Here is a 21,665-nt window from a genome sequence, read left to right as displayed (position 1 = left end):
AAGAAATCCTCTTAGTAATTTAACTGAATTCAAATTAATGACAACTTTTACATGTTATACTGAAAAGGTAAATCGTGGGTAGAAGGAATTTGATGTGAAATGCCATCATTTTTCAGTGAGGAATATTTCATCTGGATGTACATAATCAAACAGTGGGTGATATTTAGTAACGAGAAACATTTGGAATAATCTTCTTGTTCAATGTCCACAGTTTCCCTTCTTATTTAATTTCTGTACATTTTGTTTTTCAACTAATTAGGTAAGTGTTTACTCTCACAACATGCAAGATAATCATTTGTCATAAAAACAGATTTTTTTTTTAGAAATGAAAATAAACAACTGTTTTAATGTTATAACGTGACACACAAACTTATAACAATCAGATTTATTCAAGTTCTTAAGTCTGAGGTAGTTTATACTTTCTTAAACCAGCCTAAAGGTTACTGTTGGAGAATTTAAAGGCTCAATATGAAGACGGCCATCACCAGAGTAACTGCTGCTGTAATTATCTTCTACCACGAGCCACTCTTTCAGTTAGCGAGTAGCTCTGTGTGTATTGGACCATATCGGGACAGTTGGGATAATATGGTGGCTATAATGCCAAGAGAACTTTAGACATTTTATATTTCATATCTCTGAGCACCGGTGTAAACCACAAAGTACAAGTGCCATCTTAAGTAGGGGCAGGTTACATGATTCTACAAGCTGGTAAATATTATAGAAATTAAATATACCGTGTATAGTATACTATACTGTACACATTCTGAACGTATAGTCTGAGAAAATTTATGTCACATAGTGAGCAAAGTAAATTTCCTAAGGCCGTTCATGTGACAATCTACCGAAATTTCTGCTTTGTGAATTTGTTGACATATTCATATATGCATTGATATATTCTAACATTAGCTAAATGTTACATTTAAAATTTTGTTGTACGTTGCTCTTGAGCTTTGCTCTTCTTTTTTTCTGCTTACCATAGTACATATTGGAATCGCTAGAACATAAAAAAAAGAAAACTATTTAAAAATAAAAGACATGCCTGACATGAGGTGAATAAAATGTCTTCAGTGGGATTGTGAGGTATGGGCTCTGGCCACATCACAGAAACATCCATGATTTCACAGAATCGGAGCCTCCAAGAAAATCCTGGTTGGGCCGTCAGAGTCTCCTGCAGTTGCAGGAAATGCTGCGCTGAAACACGGCAAGTGCTTAACATTCTAACGGGAGTTAATACAGCGGAAGAGAACTTGGCCATGAGACATGGCGTCAGCATTTTTTTTTTTAATCTTTGCATTCCGTTTCCATTGTTTGTTTGTCTTGATCTAAAATCATGTTTACTTCTTAAAAGCACAGCACCTTTAAAGTTCCAGTGTCACAATTACAATGATATACTGGAATTAAATAGAATAAAAAATGCATATGTATGCGATATATATATGTGTATATATATATATATATATATATATATATATATATATATATACACATATATATATATACATATATATATATATATTTAGTTATATTAAATAACTAAAATTTAAAACTGTAGTGTTTCCTAATAATCAGCATTTCTATTCCCATAAAGAGCAGGTCCACTTGGAGGGAAGTCACCATACTGCACCAAACTCTTTTCTGCAGTAGCTCCAGGAAAACATGACACCTGATGGTTTTGTTACCACATCACACTTACACACTGGGCCTTTAACTCAACGTCCATCATGTGCTCAGACTGAGCGAATGGCTGACAGCACTTCTCCACAGCGGCCGCTCACTTTGAGCTCGGCCAAGTGGTCAGCCCTGGTGAGCCCAATGTTCAAGATGCCGATGGGGATTTTCCTGTCGCTGGCTGCCAGTAGAAATCTGTATCCTGAATATACCTTGGGTGGAGAGGGGGAGGGGAGCAGAGGGGACACAGTTCAATGCAAAAGTAACTATATTATTTTGTGACACATTTTTGCATTGCTCACGGGTTTTACCTGCAATGAAGAGCCCACGACGAGCACGGCATCCGACTCAGCTAGTCTGTCATGCACGAGATGCACCGTCTGCTTGCTCACGGTGTCCCCGAAAAACGTCACCTCTGGCTTCAGTATGCCGCCGCAGTCCTGGCAGGAGGGAACTCTGAACTGGAGCACCTGCTCGTCCTCTAAGAAGACGTCACCATCTGGAGCCACGCCGCCCATCTGCACGCTCCAGTCAGGGTTCATTGACTTGAACCGGGTTTGGAGGTCCTCCCTGGCCGAGATGGTACCACAGCCGAGGCACATCACCCTGAAGAATCCACCCAAAAACACCGTTACAGTAGAAGCTTGTAAAACCTTTCACATCACTTTGCTCAAGTTAACGACAAACAAACTTCCTGCCAAGCAACAGGGATGTTATACAAATTAGAGAGACGATGAATATGTTTTCATATTCTTAGTGATATTAAGAAATGTCAAAGATGAGAAGCAAAAAATTACAAATGCTTGCATGTGTACTGCAAAATATTTCTGGAGAATATCACCTGTCTTAATCCTTTAAGATTACTATGAGTTATAACTTTTATCCTTAGATACATTCACTTTTGTCATTAATGAAACAATACATTTGTTCACAATTTAGCAAAAATGTTTTGCAAAAAGTTGTCACAGAATAATCTGGATTCAACTGACCAGAGGTCTTGCACAAACATCTGGATCATTTTTTAACAGCTTCGATACTCTCAATAATATAGAGTTTTTTGTTTTGTTTTGTTTTTTTCAACTGTAGCACAACCAAATTGTAATCAGTAATAGTTCTGACCAGTGGTTATTGGATGGGATGTTTGCACTTTTAATAACAATAACAATGTTAGTTTTCTACGTTTGTATTTTTCTCTGTACTGAAAAATCTACTTGGGTCCAGCAACGATGTATTTGTACTTCGTTACCTAGCACCCCTGCGGTCTAGTCTAGATCTAAATCGTGCAATTGCAGGTTAAATCGTGACGAGTGCGTTTCACACCTGTGTGCACAGCCATGCAGCTCTGTCAGCCCCTCCTGTCCCGCCTTCGAATGGAGGGCATCCACGTTCTGCGTGACCAGCCAGTGCAGCTTGCCTCTCTCCTCCCACCGCCGCAGGGTTCTGTGTGCGGAGTTCGGCAGATGGGACGAGAACTGCGGCCACCCCGCGAAGTTCCTGGCCCAGTATCGCTGTCGGGACTTGGCGCTGCGGACAAACTCTGCGTGCTGCATGGGTCTCCTGTCGGTGCGAGCGTACAGGCCGACCCCCTCCGACCGGTAGTCGGGTATCCCGGACTCCGTGGACAGACCTGCGCCCGTGATGACAAACAGCCGCCTGGCCCGGGACAAGAAGTCCTGCAGCAGCTCCAGGGACTGGACATCCGCGGCGCTGCAGGCGGGGACAAATGTGGTGGCCACGCCGGCAGGGACTGAGGATGCTGACCGTGTCGGCGTCGTGCGCAGTGTGAAGATCCGCCGTGGGAATCTCATGTCTGGGGGGGGGGGAGAGAATGTCAAATTTGACACTTGTGCTGCCGCAAAAAGAGTTACGGAGTTCTGCAAACGAGGTGGTTGTTTTTAAGTTAAAAGACATGAAATTGTGCCACTCCCTTCTGCAAAGCGAAGACATTTTGACGTCCTTCGTTAAGAACGTTAATCTATTTAATATTAATGCTAATACCAGTCACGAAAATGTGCAATTTGATCCATAAGGTCGTGAGACGTTCGGTAAACACATGACAGCTTATACCAAGTGACAGTTAAAGCTAGCTAACATGACAGCGACGATATCGGCTCGTTGGGTGACTTAAAGAGTCAAACGCCGTTGTGCATTACATTACCTTTTTCCTTCGTTAAAACTTTAGCTAAGTTTAAAACCAATTACTTAGACATTTGTAAAAAATAAAACGAAGACAGGCTGCATAACATGGGAACCCTCGATGCTGTTACAGTAACAGGAAATGGCAAGTTTTAACGCAACACCGAACGGAAAGCTGCGCTGTAATCTGGGACTTGTAGTTCCATCGCACCCCCCAAAAAAGGATACTCGAAAGGTTTAATTTTTTATTTGTTTGTTTGTTTTTTAACCGTATAATTAGCCACATCAGTAGTCATTAACATTGTCATATTTATAACCATGTTATGGAACTCACACAAAATCTTTATTTTAAAAAATAATATGAAATATTGAGAAAACAAAAAATGAAATGTAATAAAGAAAAAAATACACTGTCCCCATAATACAGCTTTAGCAAAACATACAATTTAAAATGTAGATTTCCTGCATTTAAATGGATGGCTACTTGACAAAAAGGCAGAGATGAATTTTAAGATGAACTTAAAATTCAGTGAAGTTATACAGCAGAGCTTACACAGCAATGTCTGTGACACCGGTAATGCAAAATAATATCACATCAGCAAAATAACATCCACTCTGTTAGCTGAATGAAGAGAGGAAATGGACAGAGTGTGCCAGAGGGAGAGGTTGCACTTCCTTCAGTGTCACAGTTAAAATATGCTGCACACATCTCGGTCACAGAACTCCAAGATTTCTGTGGCGACAAAAGAAACAGGCGTAAATGTGGGTGTTATAGCATCTGTGAGTGTTTTACAAATGCACAAATGTATTTGGTAAAAGTCCTACCAGAGCGCGTGCAGTTGAAGACAGCTTCTGCATGGCCATAAAACTCTCCTAGGATGGAGCGGTAGTCCATGTGGCTTGTGTGGACTAAACACCGAGTTGCATCTTTGAACAGGAGGTCACTCTCCCCGTACTCTTGCGACTCAAAGAGTTTGAACTCTGCATGTGGACTCGCTGACAAAGTATCCTGTTGAAAAATTTTTTTTTTTTTTAAGAAAAAAAAAACATGCATGAATTACATCTAGATGAAATCAGACATTAGTTAATACCCTGTTTTTTCATCAGAATATATATAAAACATTAAAAAAAAACAAGGAACTGCAACTGTGAAAAGACCTCTATCGTTCATAAAGAAATATGTCCATGGGTGAATTTTAGTAAAATATGTCTTAACTGAAGTATTAGGTGCAGATGATTATTTCTAGTGATAGTAACTAACTTGCTACTTTTTGTATTAGGGGGGAAAAAAAATCAGAATTTTCACCACTCAGCCTCCATATTTTTAAGTTTTTATTAATATATACTACTAATACCTTAACGGGGAAGCTAGCTTTCATGTTTCGGAACAATGTGCACAGATATAAATACTTACATAAAATAGAAAGACTAAGTGGTTTACTTTCAAGAATCCGACCACATGAGCTGACCTGTGACTTCATGAGGAAGTCGTACACCCGTGCTGTGAGGATCGGCCGCGTCATGACGGTGTTTGGGGGAATCGTGCCAAGGTTACAGCTCTCCCATTGTGAGAGCGCTGCCCGACGACCATCAGCGCACAGCAGCTCAAAGTCCTCCGACGTCAAGTCCTCCGCCCAGCCAGAGGTGTTTAAACCTGGGACACAACATGAGGCAACACTAAACCTACACAATGCTGTATATTAGCGTCAACGTGTTGTTTCCTTGTGTGTGAAACATCTCACTAAGTATGTTGGCTTCAAGGTTGTGATGCTCAAGGAAGGCCACATCGCCATAGCTTTTGCCGCTGGGGTCTCCAACCAGGCACCTGTTAGTGCCAAGTGAATGATGAAAGGGAAAGTTGAGCTAAATTACATAGTAGAATGACATCTCTCGAGACCAGGGGGTGGGCAAACTTTTTGACTGGTGGGCCACAATGGGTTCTAAGATTTGACAGAGGGACCCGGAGCAGGAGCAGATGGATGGAGTGTTTTTGGGACCAACCTCATTGGAGAAAAAAAAAAAACATATCATGGGATTCATTCATTCATCATTCATTCATTCATCTTCTATCATGGGATTAGTCGAAAATGTGTGCTTTAATGTCAACTGAAAATGAACAAAAGTGTTGCAATGAAATCTGAGTCTCTGAAGCCCCAACGGTATTTAGGTCTTTATTGAACTGACTCTTAAAAGACTGAAAAAATGGATGAAATACAACTATTTTGTAACCTACTTACGATATACAATTTCTTTAAGTTCAGCGGGCCAGATCAAAAGGTTTAATGGGCCACATACGGCCCCCGGGCGATAGTTTGTCCATGCATGCTCTAGATTCTGATAAAATCCAGTTCCAAAAATCTTTAGCGAACCACTAAGGTGGAGGAGAAGTACGTCTAGTGATAATTGTTAAAGTAACGGGATGTAGTTTTCTACAGGTTAATACAAAACAAGGCGAGTAGACTTTTGGGATATTTCTATAATTTCTAACCCAGGCTTTTATTTGGCCAGTAGGGTGCACTGTGTCACTACAGTAGTTCTCTTCTAGTTTCTTATTTTTTTCCGACGATGTGAAAAAAAAAAAGAACTTTTCAAGGTGGAAAAATACTTACCATCACTTTAAATGATTTCAGTAGCTACTTTTTCTGATTGCGTAACGAGCTATTATATGGGGAGTCTGTGACAGCTCCCGAGATAATTGCTGCATGCCTCATGTGCAGAGAATCACTGTGCACACATACCGTAAAGCTCCCATGTTGCCATAGTACAGCTCATTGTGGTTGTCAGCGCAGCGTCTGGTCGCAGCCTCCGAGGTGCCTCCCATACACACTTTGCACAGATTGCCCTGAGAACCAGGCAGGCAGCCTTTCCAGAACACCTTGCTGTACACTGAAACGGCATCGGGCGACAGTCTCGAGAAAGCACACATTAGACCGTATGTCATTTTTCAAGAGTGACCGATCCATGTCAGTACCTTGGTTTGGGTCACAGGGGTGGCTGCTGTTGTGCTCCACACTCAGCGTGTGTCTGTAGGGCAACAACCAGCCAGCCGGGCTGTACATGTAGCCGTGACAGGAGCGACGGCCTCCAAGGTTCCCGATGAAGATGTTTTTGTTGGAGCGCTTTGCCACAGCCACGGCGACCACCGCGGGCAACACTGAGGACAGGGGCACGGGTTATTTCTGCGTAACGGCATCAACCTCTCGCTGCGCTGCTCCATGCGGCTGACATTGTGGCAAGGTCTCACCATCTGATTCTGCATGTGCTGATCCTTCAGCAGGCACGCATTCACTCCCTGTGGGCCAAAAAGAGGAAAAATGGTGTAAAAAAAAAAAAAATACACTGGTACATCATATAATCAGCCTTTGTCACGACTAGTCATCTGAAACAAAACTGATTTTTTTTTTTGTTTTTTTAGCTATTTACCAGCTATGATGGTGATGGAATAAATGAAAAAATAAATTGGATTGGATGAAGAGTAAGAATATTTTGCTGTTGAACTTTGGTTTTAACGTTAGCATTTTAAATTTACAGTACATTTTAGAGTAATAGTATTTTTTATTGCCATTGCTTATTTATTGTGCTACAATACTACTTCTACAACAACCGCAACAAGTGCAATGACAGAACAGAAAATATTCAAATCTGAGAAGTGGAAACTGGCTAATGGTTTAAATCACACAGACATGCACGCACACGCACGCGCATACACACACATCAAAAGTTAAAGTAGGACAGCATCTTACAAGTACTGTCAATTTTTCTTGCATTGTGAATGGAACTCAAGGCTGACGTGTGCGGCGTCTTACCATAATATTCTGTGACAACAGGAACAAGACCGCACTTTCCTGCTATGTAGGAGTGTGTGGCGTCCAGAGAGACAGCGTCCACCTCGTCCTTCTGCGGCAACAGTGGAGGAGACAGTACGTGAGACTGTTGCTCAAAAGCGATGAACCTTTTCCACATTGACACCATGCGTGTTGGTATGAAGTGAATGGCTTGCCTTAATTTTCTCAATGCATTCCCTCATAGAGACGGCCCTCACGCACACCAGTGGGTCTGACTTTATACTGAGAGCCCACTGCTCACATTTCTTCTGCTCTGCGTAGCTGATACAGCACCATCGCACAACGCTGTCCTCCAGGGAACTTCCTGCACAGAGAGCCTCAGTAAGCTTCACTAACACAGTTGGCGTGTTTTTATAAGGTTGCCACATGCAAGTTTGGCTCAGCACCTTCATGTCCGAGACCTTTGAGCAGCGCCACGTAATCCAGGCCCAGCACCTGACTGACATCAATGTCATCTGCCAAAACAGAGAGTTTCTCTGTGGCGTCCTTGAAGAGAAGGTCTTTTTCTCCAAACAGCGATGATGTGAAGAGCTGGAAGCGCTGCTTCTCCCTTCCTCGTTGGCCAAACAGTGTCTTGATAGTGAGAGATACCAATTTTAGTTTGGAGGACGATGATGCAATAATGGATATCCAGTGTGAAAGCAGGAAGTGTCATATTCGTGCTTAAAGAAAAAGGCAAAGGGGGGGAAAAAAATACCTGTGCTGTTTCTAGAAACTTGCGAGCAACCTTGCGAAAGTTGAATCTAGTGACCACGCCCCCTCCTGGACCATGTCCCAGATTGCAGTTTCTGTAGTGGCTGAGAGGAGCTTGTGAGCCGTCAGTGCACAGCAACCTAAATCTGTCTCTGTCACTTTCTGAGTGGAGAAAAAGAATGAGAAAAGGATAAGCAAATTATGCTAATGATTCTGTACAAAGTTTCTGCACAAACTTTGCAGTACTAATATAAAAATATAGGCTGGGACTATGGCGGGAATGAAGAGAAGGGAAGTGCAGCACTTCTACTGTATGCAGACTGCAGAATGGCGCTGAGATGTACGACTTTGAATTTGTTGCCTTTCTTTGTCAAATACTTAACACCTGTTTCAGATCACATGTAAACGTTATGAGCCTGTTTAGTTCCTTCTTCTTACAACTTTAACTTTAAAACACCTCACTATGTTGAATATTAATGATACTGTTTAGAATTATGATGGATGGCATAAGTACACAACAAAACATGACTCCGTCACCAAGTAAGTCAGTTTAGTTTCTGCACAAGTAAGAGACACAATTGGTTTTTACTTCTCTATATAACATGTTATAAGACAGTGGTTTGTTTGTTTTTAATGGTTGATATCTTATAGACCAATCATTGGCATGACCAAGGGAGGTGTATTTACTCTAGAAGAACACCAGTCACTTTATTAGGTACAATGTTCACAACGTTCTATTGTCTGTTAAGACAAATAGCCAATCAGAAAATCACATGGGAGCAACTCAATGCATCTGAGCACACAGCCGTGGTAAAGACGACAGGTTGAATGAAGTTCAAAGAAGTTCAAATCAGAATTGTGAATAAAGGGGATTTAAAACTGACTTTAAACAACACACTGCTTCACAAACTGCTGATCTGCTGGCATTTTCAGACACAACTGCAGGCCACTTTCCTTAGGTATCGAATGCGAGGAGGGTTTTCCATAGAAAGTGGCCAGTGAGTGTAGAGGGTCAATTTACCTTCAATACTGTCAAGAGCTAGGTGGTCCACAAATGCAACATCTCCAGCGCCGCTCCTCAGACATCTGTCAGGGAGAGAGAGAGAGAGAGAGAGAGAGAGAGAGAGAGAGAGAGGGAGAGAGAGAGAGAGAGAGAGAGAGAGAGAGAGAAAGAAACAAAACAAAACCCGGTCTTCTCATGCTTGAAATGCAGCTGTACACCTTGAGGTTGTGTGGAGGCCGACCTGAGAGCCCCCTGGCCGCTGTAGAAGGGCTCGCTGTGCGACGTCTCGCAGTGGTAATTCTTCTGGCGGATGTAAGACTTCTGGCCTCGGCACAACGCGCAGAGTGGCGGCGCCAGAGCGGCGGCTCCAGGGACGCAGCTGGCACTGAAGAAGGCGCCGACGTCTGCTCGAGACAACGGCGTGAACAAGTGAAGGGAACCGGACAGACTCGTGGAGGGGGTACCCTGCAGCTGATGATCATTGTCATCCCATTACCATGACTCAGCGGCTGCTCCTTTGACCAGCTCAGGTAGTTGCGGGACAGCAGGAAGCCCAGCGGAAGACTCCAGCCCGCCGTCCAGCGGAGGCCACTGTGACAGCTCCTCAGGCCCTGCAGGGAGCGGATGTCCACGGTGCTGTTGGTCACCACGGCCACAGACAGGACGCAGGCCCCTGCACACACCACGGGGCAGCCAGTTGGGAAGATTTTTTTTTTGTTGTTGTTTATATTGTTTAGCTTTTTTTTTTTTTTTTTTAGATCACTGTCACATTAACAGGTGTCTGCTGGTTACAGGGTAAGCGCTATTGAGTCCAGAGAGTGGTCAATAAAGTTACCGAAGACAGTGGTCAATAAAGTTATGGAAGAGACAGCGGAGTTTCTCTGTGAGTTTGTCCTTTTCTTGTTCAGGTGCCATTCCCTCCTCCTTTTTCATCTTCTATCTACTGCTTCTATTGGCCGAATCATAAGGAGTGTCCAGAAGAAGCCCACCAGAGGGGTTAAGTCTCAGCCACGACCCCTCCCTGCAACCAACTAATAGCCAATCAGACAGGATTTCAACCCATATAAACTCCATATGGGGCCAGGATCTTCATTCTCCCTTGGAAGGGCACATGGAGACTTTCCTTCTTGGTTTAACTGAGACGGCTCCTCTGGACAAACCACAGGGAATCCATGCACATGCTTGCTTGATTTTTCAGTATTAAACCTGCAAGGACTTTTGTAGAGCTTCTAGTTGGACAAGACAACACAGCACATCGCCAAGCTGCCATCAAGCTACCTTCGCCGTAAATCTCCTTGGCGACCGCGATGAGGCCGAACTGCTTGACAGCAGAGTAAACGTCCCCCGCATCCAAGGTCACGACGTCAGCACGGTTCGCCTGGAACCAAAGGACAGACACTCAAATGCAAAGTCAGAGAGGACAGTTCATGAGAGAGGACACCTCATCAGATTGCTGTCGGATAAAATGCTCAGTGTTTGAAGATTTGTCACAAAAAATGACCCATGTTTCTGTATTTGTATTATGTCTCATGAAAAAATATCAGTTCTATTTCAGCATTATGAAGCCCATAGACATAAAATCCACCTGTTGTGGTAGTTTAGGTTTCTGCAATGTGAAACACAAATACATTATCAAGAGAGCTGAATGTGTATTTGGCAAATCTTCTGTATACTTTAGAAGAAAACGGTACAAAAACGCTGAACAGTTCAGCTAATTGTTTTATTTTGAAATCGTCAACTTTTAATTGATTATTCAGGAAATCTGGCTTTAATAAGACGGACTGGAGCTGGACACATAATACTTCATTGAGCCAATACAATGATGTGGACTATCTTTTCTTTTGCACTTTCTTTTGCTTTAAGTCAAGACAGCGGAGTTGCAGAGCGGCTCACCCTGATCCTCTCGATGCAGTCCGTTGTGCTTGATGCCCGCACACACGACAGTCTGGCGAAGGCCGAGACGGCGGCAGGCGGCAGCACTGTGACCAGAGCTTTAGCAAGTTCTGCACACTTCCTCTGCTCGGGATCCGACACGGTGCACCAACGTATCTTCTTCGCTAGCAACAGAAAATGGCAAAGGGCAGTTTGTGCAACCTCACCAAAGACTTTTCACCTTTTGGAATTAGTGCATCTTGTTGGTTAAAGCCAATCCTCTAGACTGAGCAATGACAGATGTTACAAATAATTATTTGTATAATCTATTTTATTTGTATGCACAAAAGCAAAAATAAATACACAGAAGTGAAGTAAAAAAAAATGACTTGACAAAAAGGAAAAAGCATGAATTTGCACAGACACAAAACTCACCCATGAGGCAGCTGACAAAGATGAGACAAAGTGAAAAGGCATAAATTCCTTTCATTCTGCCTCCTGTGGCTCCGATTTGTAACAAGTGGGTGCGCTGCGCACGAGAGAAAGCTGTCCGACCTCAAACAACAACTCCGTGCACGGCATAGATTAGCACAGGGTTGGAGGAGTTGGCAGCGAGTGCACGAGGGCTGTCCCTCTGAAAACAATAAAATCATCTCTTTTTTTCCCTCTCTCTCCCACACACACACACACACACACACACACACACACACACACACACACACACACACACACAAACATATGGAAACTATTTAGCGCACACATGGACGACCTCTGGTCAAAACTGGCGTAGAGTCCAACGAGCCACTCTAAGGAACCTGGCTTCTTCTGTTTCACACAAGACCGATCAGTCACTCAGACAATACAGCCTTTTAAAAAAATAAACAGCAAAAAAAAACAAAAAACAACAATAAAACAGAGGCAGGCGAGCATGCAGATAGAAGAACAGTGCAATCTTCTGTTCAGTCCTCAGTCTTTATGTTCATGTGGCAAAATGGTTCCGACAAATGACGAGCAGTCTGGCATTGTTGACGTTGGAGAGTGCAAAGCAGATTATTGTTGCGCTTCATTCAGAGGGAGTTCTGAGAGGAGGCCGTGCAGATGCTGGACCCTCGCCACCTGCAGCCGCACGCTCGGCTTCCTCTCTGTCAGCTCAGCCGCCAGTCTGGTGATGCGATCCTCCAGCTGTCAGCGCCAAAAAATGCAAAACATCCGAGTTTCACATCACAAGTGAGAAAGTGCCGACACCAAAACAAAAATACCCTCCCTAAGTGTCCCCCTTTGTGCTGGAATCCATGCCCAGATACATGTCAGGGGTCTTGTTTAAAAGGGGGTCTGAAATTAAAACTGTGCCAGACTAAACATTCAACTCAAGATGCTCTGGCGACCTCCGAGGGGACTGCGCTAAGAGTCAGTCTGAAGTGTCCAAGTGCGGTTTATTTTAGTGCAGTCACCAACATTTACCCAATATTTAATATTTGATAATAATGGACATACCAAATACGTCAGAGTCTGAAATGTGTAAGACATTAAAATAAAATGTGGGAATTTAATATGAAGAAAACAATCTGAATGGTGAAGTACTCAGAACATCAATTATAGCCCCCAAAAGAAAACCACGTTTGAATTTGCAGGTGCGGGCTCACAATAACGCTCTTGTACATGCTGAGCACAATTAGATATTCTGTTTGCCTCTAGTTAGAATCATAACCAATGCAAACAATAGTGTTCCTACCTCTTGCAACTCTTCACAAACAGCCTTGGTTTCCATTCGGTCATCCTTTCCACTGGTTTGGAGCCAACCCTTTAAAACATCCCGCAGCTTTTGCCAAGCCCTGAGTGCACACACGTGCCATTTAGTCAGTACACTTGCAAAGGATATAATGGCTTTAGCAGCTCGACAAGAATGAAAACACTGTTCTCCTCACTGGAGCTGTTTTTTGTCTTGCTGGTACGTCTTCATGTCCAGCTGGATGCTGAGCAGCTCCGTGATCAAAGTGGAGTCTGTCTCTCCCGTTTCTCTGCTGGAAGTATCTAGAGGAAGTACGGTAATAATAATAAATAAATACTAGGGTATTTGCTGTCCAGCATGACATATATATATATATTTCTGTTGTACTTGAGTTACATTTTTTTTTTTAAATAAACCGCAAAGAGAGGTAAATTGCAGCTTTACCTGGAGAAGTTGATGGTTGTTGGAAACCATCTCCAAAGCCTGAGCTGCAAGCATCGATTTGCTTGGAGAAGAGAACAGGAGTCAATTCATAAAACCATGTGAAGCCACTTGATAATTGCGCTTAACAGTCTAAAAAAAACAGGTCAACATTACCATATTTTCAGAACTGCCGGTCATAAAAGCAGAAGGGGGCAAGAGAGCATCTTCTCCTGTGGAGTCAAGCTGTCTTTGGTTGCTGAGCAATGGAAGCAATTAGTTTTGGTCAGTGAAGATTTACTGATGAGTGCCATGTGTGTCTGCAGTGGATTTCATGTTTATAATGCAGTACTGTCCACCCAGTGGTGATGAAAAAAACAACAACATTACTATATATTCAGTGGAGTCTGGGGCAGCGCTTCATAACCTCCAATCTGATCGCAGTGGTCACAAGTGAGCCTTCTGCAAAAAGCAACAACAAACTCTTGGAACCATCCACATCAAGACCTCTAATTAATTAAAGCCTTGTGAATTCACAGGAAGTATCATTTAACATGTCATTCATGTGACTAACCTGGCCATGTGACAAAGAGCAGAGTAAAGAGTGAAGTCTATTTTGCCATAAAACCTCTCCATTAACTGTTTTTTTTTTTTTTTTTTTTAAATGTTAACGATTTTATTATGATTAAAGTTGCGGTCACCTCTTCCAGCTATTAAAGCTCCCATATTACACAAAATTCACTTTTACTATTGCTGTTGTTTTATGGAACAATAAAACACAGCCAGTTTTGTTGTTTGTTTTTTTTACTTGTTTTGCTTGCTCCACACCAGTTGTTATGCAAACTCACTCTCTGTGAATGTGCGATCTGAAAGCAGGCATCAATTGGGCCTTTAAAGCGACAACATGTAGGAGGAGTAAGGTGAAATATTCATTAAAAAGTAACAGAGAGAATGTCCCTGTCACAGTGAGACAATGTAACTAGTCTTAGAGGCTATTGCTTATGCAATAATATGAAATAATGAAAATGTTTTCCACCTACTAATTTAATGTAGAAAAACCAAAGTCTTAGTGTACGGAGTACACGCAGGACAGTCCGGGACTCACAAGTTGTTGTGTTCTTCCACTTCGTCTTCCTCAGAGTAACACGGAGAAAGAGTTCTGAACTCGGTGGTGGTCAAACAGAAGGTCACCGTCTTTTTTGGCTGCGTTTCTCGAACCTCCCGTTTCTTCTGCGGCTTAGCGAGCGCTTGCTGTTTCCAGCGCATTGCACAGCTCCTCACGACCCTGTGCAGACGTCGCAACCTCTGCAACGCACACATTGAAATAGTGCACATCCAGCAGCAAACATTAGATATGAGCGTGACTCTTTCATCCAAACACTGAAAAGTAACATTAAAGGTTAAGGGTGTGATATTTGGAGATTTTGAAGAAGAAACAGTGACATCAAGTGGTCACATTTTAGATTGCAGCGTCTTTCACTGCCTCCTGAGCTTGCCAGGGAACTACTGTGGCCCGTGCACCCAAACCTGGATACCTCGACCACCTTCTTCTTTCTGCAATTACACACTTTTATTCATGCATTTACGGGCAGTATATTAAGTGTTTACCAATATAAAAAACATAAATCAAGCCAAATTTTACACACTGGACTTTTTAAAGGTCACTTTGCACCAACCTGCTCCTCGCTGTATTGTGTCAGGGTCGTGGTGAGGTCGCTCATCTGAGCGGCGTAGGTGAGGATGTAGGAGACGCCCTCCCTCAGCAGCTGGTCTCTGTAAACCTGGGCCTCTCTGGCTGCCTGCTCCTGTCTCGCCCGCTGCTCTGCCAGCCAAAGGCTCCAGCTGCGTAGCACCTGCAGGGCGGGATCAACAGAACCATCGTGGAGTCGGCGCCGGCTGACGGGGTCTGATCTTTGGCACTGTGAGCGTTACCTTAGCCTGAAGCGTGAGGGACCAGTGCCAGAGCGCGCGCTCAGTCTGCTCAGACTCCCTCCGTCTGTGCTGCAGCTGTGGGCAGAAAATGCGCAAAAAAGTCGGTGAGGCAAAGGGCCACGGCAGCCTGGACCAGCTGCCTGCTGCTATTTCCCTCTCTTTACATCTGCAGACAGGAAGTATTTCGTTAACAACGTCCAATGTATCCCGACAAGGGATGCAAATTATCGATTCATTCATTAATCATTAGTTGATTGACCTTATCGATTGATTAACGATTAATTGATAAGCAGCGACCTTTCGTGAGAACCTACATTTCACAATGAAAAAACTGTAAGGAACACAGTTAACCCTTAGATAATGTTGAGGGGCCAGTGTGACACATTTTTACATTAGAGAACAGTAAAAACACCCTAAACATTGATCCTCTGACTCTAAGTTGACTTCTAATGGGTCACATTTGTTTTTTGTTTTTTAAAGTTGCTTAAAGTTGTCTAAACTGCCACTACACAGTTATAATTATATTAACTACCCATGTAAGAAAAGGTAATTGCGTCTAATTTAATTTAATTTAATCGATTAAATTCTTAATCGACAATTAATCGATAATCGATTAATTGCTAACATTCCTAATCCCGACATACCAAGATCTTCTCTCTATGATTTTACACGTTCATAAATCAACTGAATCCAGAGCTGCAGTCAATTTGTCTGTATAAAGGCGTCGGCTTTCACAGGCGTGTACAAGGAATGGACAACAGCAAACCTTTATTTTCCACTGTTCAAAGTATTTCTGGTACATCTTCAGCTTGAGCAAAAGGTTTCCCTGCCGTTTCCTAATCTGTGAAATGACATTGAGAACATTCAAGCAGCCGAACGGTGGGCATAATTTGAGCAAATGATCACAAAGACACAACCTTGTTTTTATGACACTGGTTATGATAGTTCCTCCAGCCTGCCATTGCCCTGAAGAGGAGTTTGGATTCATGGTGCCGTCTGGCTCTTTCCATGGATGTCCCGTCGGGATTGGCGTCACAGGCTTTCTTCCTCCAGCACCCGGACGACTGCGGCAACCGCACTAAAAATAGAAATCTTGAAATTAAAAAACAAATATGTAGGCATACATGTTTGCATATTCCATATGAAATTCAATTATGTTATCCCAAAAGCGGAATTCCTGAGGACAGCAGATATATTTGCTGTTTTAGCAGCTTTTTTAGTTATCCTGTTTGAAAGGCAGTGTTGGTAAGTAATCTATTACTAAGTAATCCACTACTGTAATTAAACTACTTTTTAACAATAGAGTAATGTAACAGGATTACTGTGGCAAAACTGGTAATTATATCATAATTACTTTATCAAGTAATGATTTTGTTGCTTTTCCAAAATATTTTGCAAGCGAAAAATGTCTTATTAACCACAAAATGTCTGCGTCAGAGAGAAAACCTTCCTTTATGTTAAGAGGACAGAGACAATATTTGGAATTGCAAACATTTCACTTTAATAAAGTTCGTTCCAAAGCACTCAGCAACTGTTACTTTCATTTTTGAACTAAAGTAATTAGTAATTGATTACTTATGAAGCAAAGTAGTTAAAGATGTAATTAGACTACTTTTAAGGAGTAATCAGTAGTTTGATTACATTTATGGAGTAATCCCAACAACACTGCAATCCAAATTGAAAACTGAAATCAAGAAAGAACATTCCCACTTGATACCTTGATTTATGGACCTCTGAGCATCAGTGACTGCTTCCCCCTGCTGGTAGCGCTTTGATACTGCATACGTTGTTGCTTTCCTCCATGCACGAAAAACCTTTCACAGATTAAGAGACCAATGAAAAACATCACTGGCAAACAGATTACAACTAATGAAGGCGGCTTCATTACCTTACGTTGAAGAAGACGCTGAAAGTGATCTTGAGCTTGTTCCTCCATAAACCTGATTTCTGTCAGCTGATCTGCTTCACTGAAAAGAAATAAGACTGTTGAAAAGAAGCTGACATTTGGGAAGTGGATGAAAGCAAGTATTCCACTATCACAAACAGTAAATTATCCAAATTTTTAAAACAGACTGAAAGGTCCCAAATTATGTTGGTTGTGTCAACTTTGCTTTCCAAATGCTACTGTCAGTGGGCGAGAAAAGTCTACATTTTTTTTGTTGTGGCACTTGTGTGTCAAGACATTTAAGATGTTTCTGGTAATCAACCCTTTGTGATGTCATAAAAAGTGATGGCACTGCATGGATACCGTTTCTGCTTTTGCAACAACCTTCGCGCTCGAACTCTCTAAAAAGGCCCTGAAGCCACCATAATTACTGTCTTCATCCAAACAAGGTACAACAAAGAATCTGTTTCAACAGCAAATATTTCTAAAAGAAGCCTGGAAACTGATAGCGAGCCATACTAATTTCTGAAGATCAGGGGATTTTTTAATGATAATGTGAGGATGCCCAAATGAATCCGGCCATTAAAAATAAAGATCAGAAAATGTGATGGGTCAAAATACACGCAGCAATGCTAACATTTGGTTGTATGTTTTTTGGCCATTTTCACTTCAATTAGGCTCTGTGTTTACATCACTCTATCACAGAAAAAATAAGAGTTGTAGAAATGATTAGAAACTCAAGACGGCCATGACATTATGTTCTCTAAAAGTGTATGTAAACTTTTGACCACAACCGTATTTTAAATGAAGTCCACATCCGTAACATCGCTGTTTTTCTCCTTCATCTGACCTTGAGTGTGCATCCATGCTGTTTTCCTTCCTCTGTGACAGAGTCTCAAGAAGCACGTACATGTGGTCTGAAGCCGTTTGCTTCTCCCTCTGCTGCTCCATCCGCCGCCTCCAGCACTTCCACGCTGTCCGCACTTTACATCGGTCTTGGTGCTGAATTGCCTGCAGGGGTTGTACTGCTGTTGCACTCCTTGTTTACATCCAATGATGCGCAGAGGACCACGTTTGTATTTCGAGTGTACATACTATTCGCTCTACAAGCCTTTGGTTCCGGAACTCCTCCGCACGACTCCACCAGGTATAAAACGCCCAGGCATACCGACGCTGCCTGCTGACACAGCCGGCAAAGAAATCACAGCAGCGTTTGTGACTAACATTCCATGCATCTAGATTTTTTTCTATCACCAAATACCCCAAACTCCACACTAAAAGGTCTGAGTGAGCATCTAACCCAGAACTGTTAGTCACACCATCAACTATAATGAGTTTGTTGGGGAAAATAATATATAAAGCTCAAGCGAAGGAGATAACTAACTGGTTGTAGCCTTCTGCCTCTTGTCTCCTCTGTTTGTGGAGCCTTCCCTGGAGAGTGAAGTCGCTCCACGACTTGAAGCACAGCGCGAGGGTCCGATCAGAAAAGCAATGGTCAGCACGCTGAGCCAGCTCCTGCGAGTTTACAAGTAAAAAAATATAAATGTTTGCACGTTTAAACAATATTTTTTAAACAACTTTTAACAACAGAATTCGTTGAAAAGCTATATGAATCTGTCCATTTCTCTCCTCTACAGATCTTGGTTAAAGGGACAAGGTACATGAGATACACATACCCGCATGTGTCGCAGTTCGGCAAGTTTGTCCCTCCAGCAGTGGAAAAAGTTGCAGAGGACGGATGTCCTGTAAGCAGAATATAGAAATCTTAAACAAACATTCCATTCTGCGAAGCCTAAACGCTCTGACAGAAAGTACTTTGATGTCTCTATTAAGCTTAACATTGGTTAAAGTTGGTGGTGAAGAAATTCTAACAAAAGGACCTATGTTCCTCCAGCAGGAGTTGAAGTCTCCTGTCTTTGGCCTCGTCCAGATGGGTCTTCCACAAGTTCCAATGGTTAAGAGTCACCTTTTAAAAAAAATAAACATCAAATGGATATAAAATTTAAAGAATTATAATAATAATAATAATAATAATAATAATAATAATAATAATAATAATAAAGGGAGTGTTTTACAGTCACTTCCTTTAAATAAAACTCTTAAAAGATCTGGAAGCAGACTCTTATCGCATTTGCACTTGCTTTTTATGATGTATGACCCTGAACTGCCCATTCCTATTTTAATATGTTGTCTGGCTTGCTTGTGTTTTACTGTCTGTCCATGTTTAGTTGTCTGTCCTTATGTTCTAACTTTTAACTCATACCCTGCTGATGCTATCTTGGCCAGGCTTCCGCTGAAAAAGAGGTCTTTGTACCTCAGTGGGACCGAACAGGTTAAGTAAACAAGATGAGGCCATTTACTGTTTGACAGTAGTGTTGGACAGCAATGTTGCTGTTCAGTCGATGTCTCTTGTTCTCTGTGGCGTTACGGGACAGCGCCTCCAACCCAGCACGCTGCAATGAGAACAAATGTCTGTCATACTCTGTGCATTAATGCAGTCAGGTTTTTTCTCTTTTTTTTTTACATTGTACCATCTCACCATTAGGTGCTGATAATAGTGTTGCCTTGCCATTCTGTTTCTTTGATCCTCTTCTTCGCAGTCTTCTTTGAGGTCAAAGTGAAGAGCAGCTTTGGATTCATTCTCTCTCTGGCTGCTAGCAGCAGCGGAGTGTGCGCTCTTCCACCGGAGCCACGTCTTAGAGAAGGACATGATCAACCAAGTGGTAAAACAAAGGTAATCATGGCACATCATTGGACGTTATTGTTTGGGGTAATGTTGGCGCTATTGTTTACCCTTTTCTGCAAACTAAGTGCATTCTCATTCAGGGCTCGCTCCGCTGAGGAGTGAAGGACTCGCTGCTGTCGCAGCCTCGTCTGCCACAAGCGCCAGGCAGAACTGCACGAAGGAGAAACGCAACAGCAGCCGTGTGAGAGGGATGAACAGAAACCTGTCAAGCATTCTAAGAATGGCTCTTCTCGAAGTACAATCGACCTACTGTAATGTTTCAAGTCTGTTTAACTCAAGGGCAGTTTGAAGCATTCTACTCTTCTTCCGCCTCATCTCTGTGAAAACCTTCCATCTGTCCAAAACCTGAATCATCACGTGCGTGTCCACTAGTTGAGAAAACAGATGTGTCAGTGATGAGACAAAACTTCTGCCAGTGACCACATGCAAACAATAAGACAGTCGTCGTATTCTTTCTTATCATGTGCATTAAATCGTACCGTCAGACTGAGCGCTTTGTACAATTTTCCTCTTTTCTTTGTGCAAAGGCACCAATACTTGCCAGTGCTGGAATGTCAAGGCGCACAAATGATACCTAAAACACACAATAGATTATTAGTGTACACACAGGGTACTTTTGACCAGATCAACAGTTGCCGGTTGCATTGCTAACTTGTAGTGACACTCAGCCCGTGTTGTGAGACTCCATTCCCTCATGGAGGCCCACCACTCATCCCTCCATCCTTCGAAGGCTCTTCGTAAGATCACGCTATTGTAATGGGATCTGCAGCATGTCACACGAATTAGAGATCTCAGATGAAACAGAACACCAGAAAGTGACAAAAAAATAAATAAAGAAAACTTGCTGGATTCCAAGAAGGTAGACTGTTACTTTGCTTTTTGAGGGAGAACGCGGCCAAAGGTGTTCTGCATCCAAATCCACAAGAACTTTCTTGCCAAGTGCCTGCCGACAGTAATAACAAAGCGTGTGAGGGACAAATTAAATTGTAGTAAAACAAAAAAAACATGGTAAATCGTTGTGTGAGCACCTTATTCTTAGCTCCTTGAGTCTTCCTCCTTTGTTCCATGTGTATCCAACTTTATAAGGAATCTTTCTAGTGTGACTTTTGCGGACGTGTTTCACATCATCGGCGGGGTTGACACTGCTTGACGGGATTCTTCCTGAATCCCGCTTTCTGACGTTACTTTGCATTGTAGCAAAAATAAAGCTGGTTATTTGTGCGCCGAACTCTACAAGCATGGCATGTTTAACACATACAAAATAATAATAATAATAGTAATGATAATAATAATCAAAATGCAGAGTCACTTTGTTTTGCTCACGTCGTTCCGCTTGCTTGTGAGACTTGAGATCGGCTACCTACGCAGCTCATGTCAACAGGTAATGTGCTGTACAGCAAAGAACACAAGTCGCATAATTTGAGTTTTAGATTGTAAATGTATCGGTCTTAACATTTTTTTTTCCGACATCTGGAATTAAGAGATGGATACAAAGCTTCGCCATAAGGAAAATGATATATCAATAACACACCATTACATCCCAAAGCATCGGCGTAAGTGCGTTACTTCAAATCGTGAAACCAAACGCAAAGGGTCTTTTTTTGTGTCGAGAGCATTTGCACTGGTTTTCTGGGACGGCTCATCGGGGCGGGAAGCGGTATTGACATAAAGAATAGCTTGGAGACGGCAGGAGCGAGTACACAAATCATGCAAACCCTATGATCATAGACAGCTGC

The 21,665-nt window shown here is 42.4% G+C and overlaps 3 protein-coding genes across 8 annotated transcripts; all 3 read right to left on the bottom strand.

The window, feature by feature from the left end:
- Window positions 1–1,493: 1,493 nt before the first annotated feature.
- sirt4 (sirtuin 4) lies at window positions 1,494–3,984 on the bottom strand. Of its 2 annotated transcripts, none has more exons than XM_076037407.1 (4): window positions 3,667–3,984; window positions 2,989–3,478; window positions 1,980–2,274; window positions 1,494–1,880 (listed from the first exon to the last, which is right to left on the bottom strand). In XM_076037407.1, exons 2-4 carry the CDS (start codon window positions 3,474–3,476, stop codon window positions 1,728–1,730), a joined length of 936 nt encoding a protein of 311 aa, XP_075893522.1. In that variant the 5' UTR covers window positions 3,477–3,478; window positions 3,667–3,984; the 3' UTR covers window positions 1,494–1,727. The 2 variants fall into 2 exon arrangements, with proteins under 2 accessions (XP_075893522.1, XP_075893521.1); XM_076037406.1 differs by having other exon boundaries at window positions 1,495–1,880; window positions 3,827–3,982.
- Window positions 3,985–4,025: 41 nt separating this feature from the next.
- Window positions 4,026–11,707, bottom strand: sxph (saxiphilin). The gene is made up of 17 exons (XM_076037409.1): window positions 11,653–11,707; window positions 11,239–11,402; window positions 10,624–10,723; window positions 9,842–10,018; window positions 9,587–9,749; window positions 9,364–9,428; window positions 8,347–8,504; window positions 8,036–8,222; window positions 7,805–7,953; window positions 7,611–7,701; window positions 7,049–7,096; window positions 6,776–6,958; window positions 6,543–6,690; window positions 5,547–5,629; window positions 5,274–5,458; window positions 4,630–4,813; window positions 4,026–4,537 (listed from the first exon to the last, which is right to left on the bottom strand). Exons 1-17 carry the CDS (start codon window positions 11,705–11,707, stop codon window positions 4,494–4,496), a joined length of 2,184 nt encoding a protein of 727 aa, XP_075893524.1. The 3' UTR covers window positions 4,026–4,493.
- sfi1 (SFI1 centrin binding protein) lies at window positions 11,705–21,630 on the bottom strand. 5 transcript variants are annotated; one of them, XM_076037401.1, is made up of 27 exons: window positions 21,253–21,630; window positions 20,958–21,113; window positions 20,801–20,872; window positions 20,582–20,692; window positions 20,409–20,503; window positions 20,180–20,297; window positions 19,977–20,079; window positions 19,723–19,878; window positions 19,544–19,636; window positions 19,064–19,149; window positions 18,860–18,926; window positions 18,568–18,698; window positions 18,279–18,360; window positions 18,034–18,194; window positions 17,187–17,265; window positions 17,016–17,112; window positions 16,216–16,376; window positions 16,065–16,139; window positions 15,299–15,373; window positions 15,043–15,219; window positions 14,472–14,671; window positions 13,757–13,828; window positions 13,544–13,625; window positions 13,391–13,451; window positions 13,143–13,248; window positions 12,950–13,049; window positions 11,705–12,399 (listed from the first exon to the last, which is right to left on the bottom strand). In XM_076037401.1, the coding sequence occupies exons 1-27, from the start codon at window positions 21,300–21,302 to the stop codon at window positions 12,268–12,270; spliced, it is 2,898 nt and encodes a 965-aa protein (XP_075893516.1). In that variant the 5' UTR covers window positions 21,303–21,630; the 3' UTR covers window positions 11,705–12,267. The 5 variants fall into 5 exon arrangements, with proteins under 5 accessions (XP_075893516.1, XP_075893519.1, XP_075893517.1 ...); XM_076037404.1 differs by having other exon boundaries at window positions 21,239–21,627; XM_076037402.1 differs by having other exon boundaries at window positions 18,094–18,194; window positions 20,958–21,630.
- Between the last annotated feature and the right edge of the window lie 35 nt (window positions 21,631–21,665).

This window comes from Nelusetta ayraudi, unplaced genomic scaffold (assembly GCF_046127955.1).
Source record: "Nelusetta ayraudi isolate G7.1 ecotype Tasmania unplaced genomic scaffold, CSIRO-AGI_Nayr_v1 ptg000050l, whole genome shotgun sequence".
In the NCBI taxonomy this organism is placed as follows: domain Eukaryota; kingdom Metazoa; phylum Chordata; class Actinopteri; order Tetraodontiformes; family Monacanthidae; genus Nelusetta; species Nelusetta ayraudi.
Note: the sequence above shows the minus strand (reverse complement) of the source record. Positions and strands in the feature narration are given on the sequence as shown.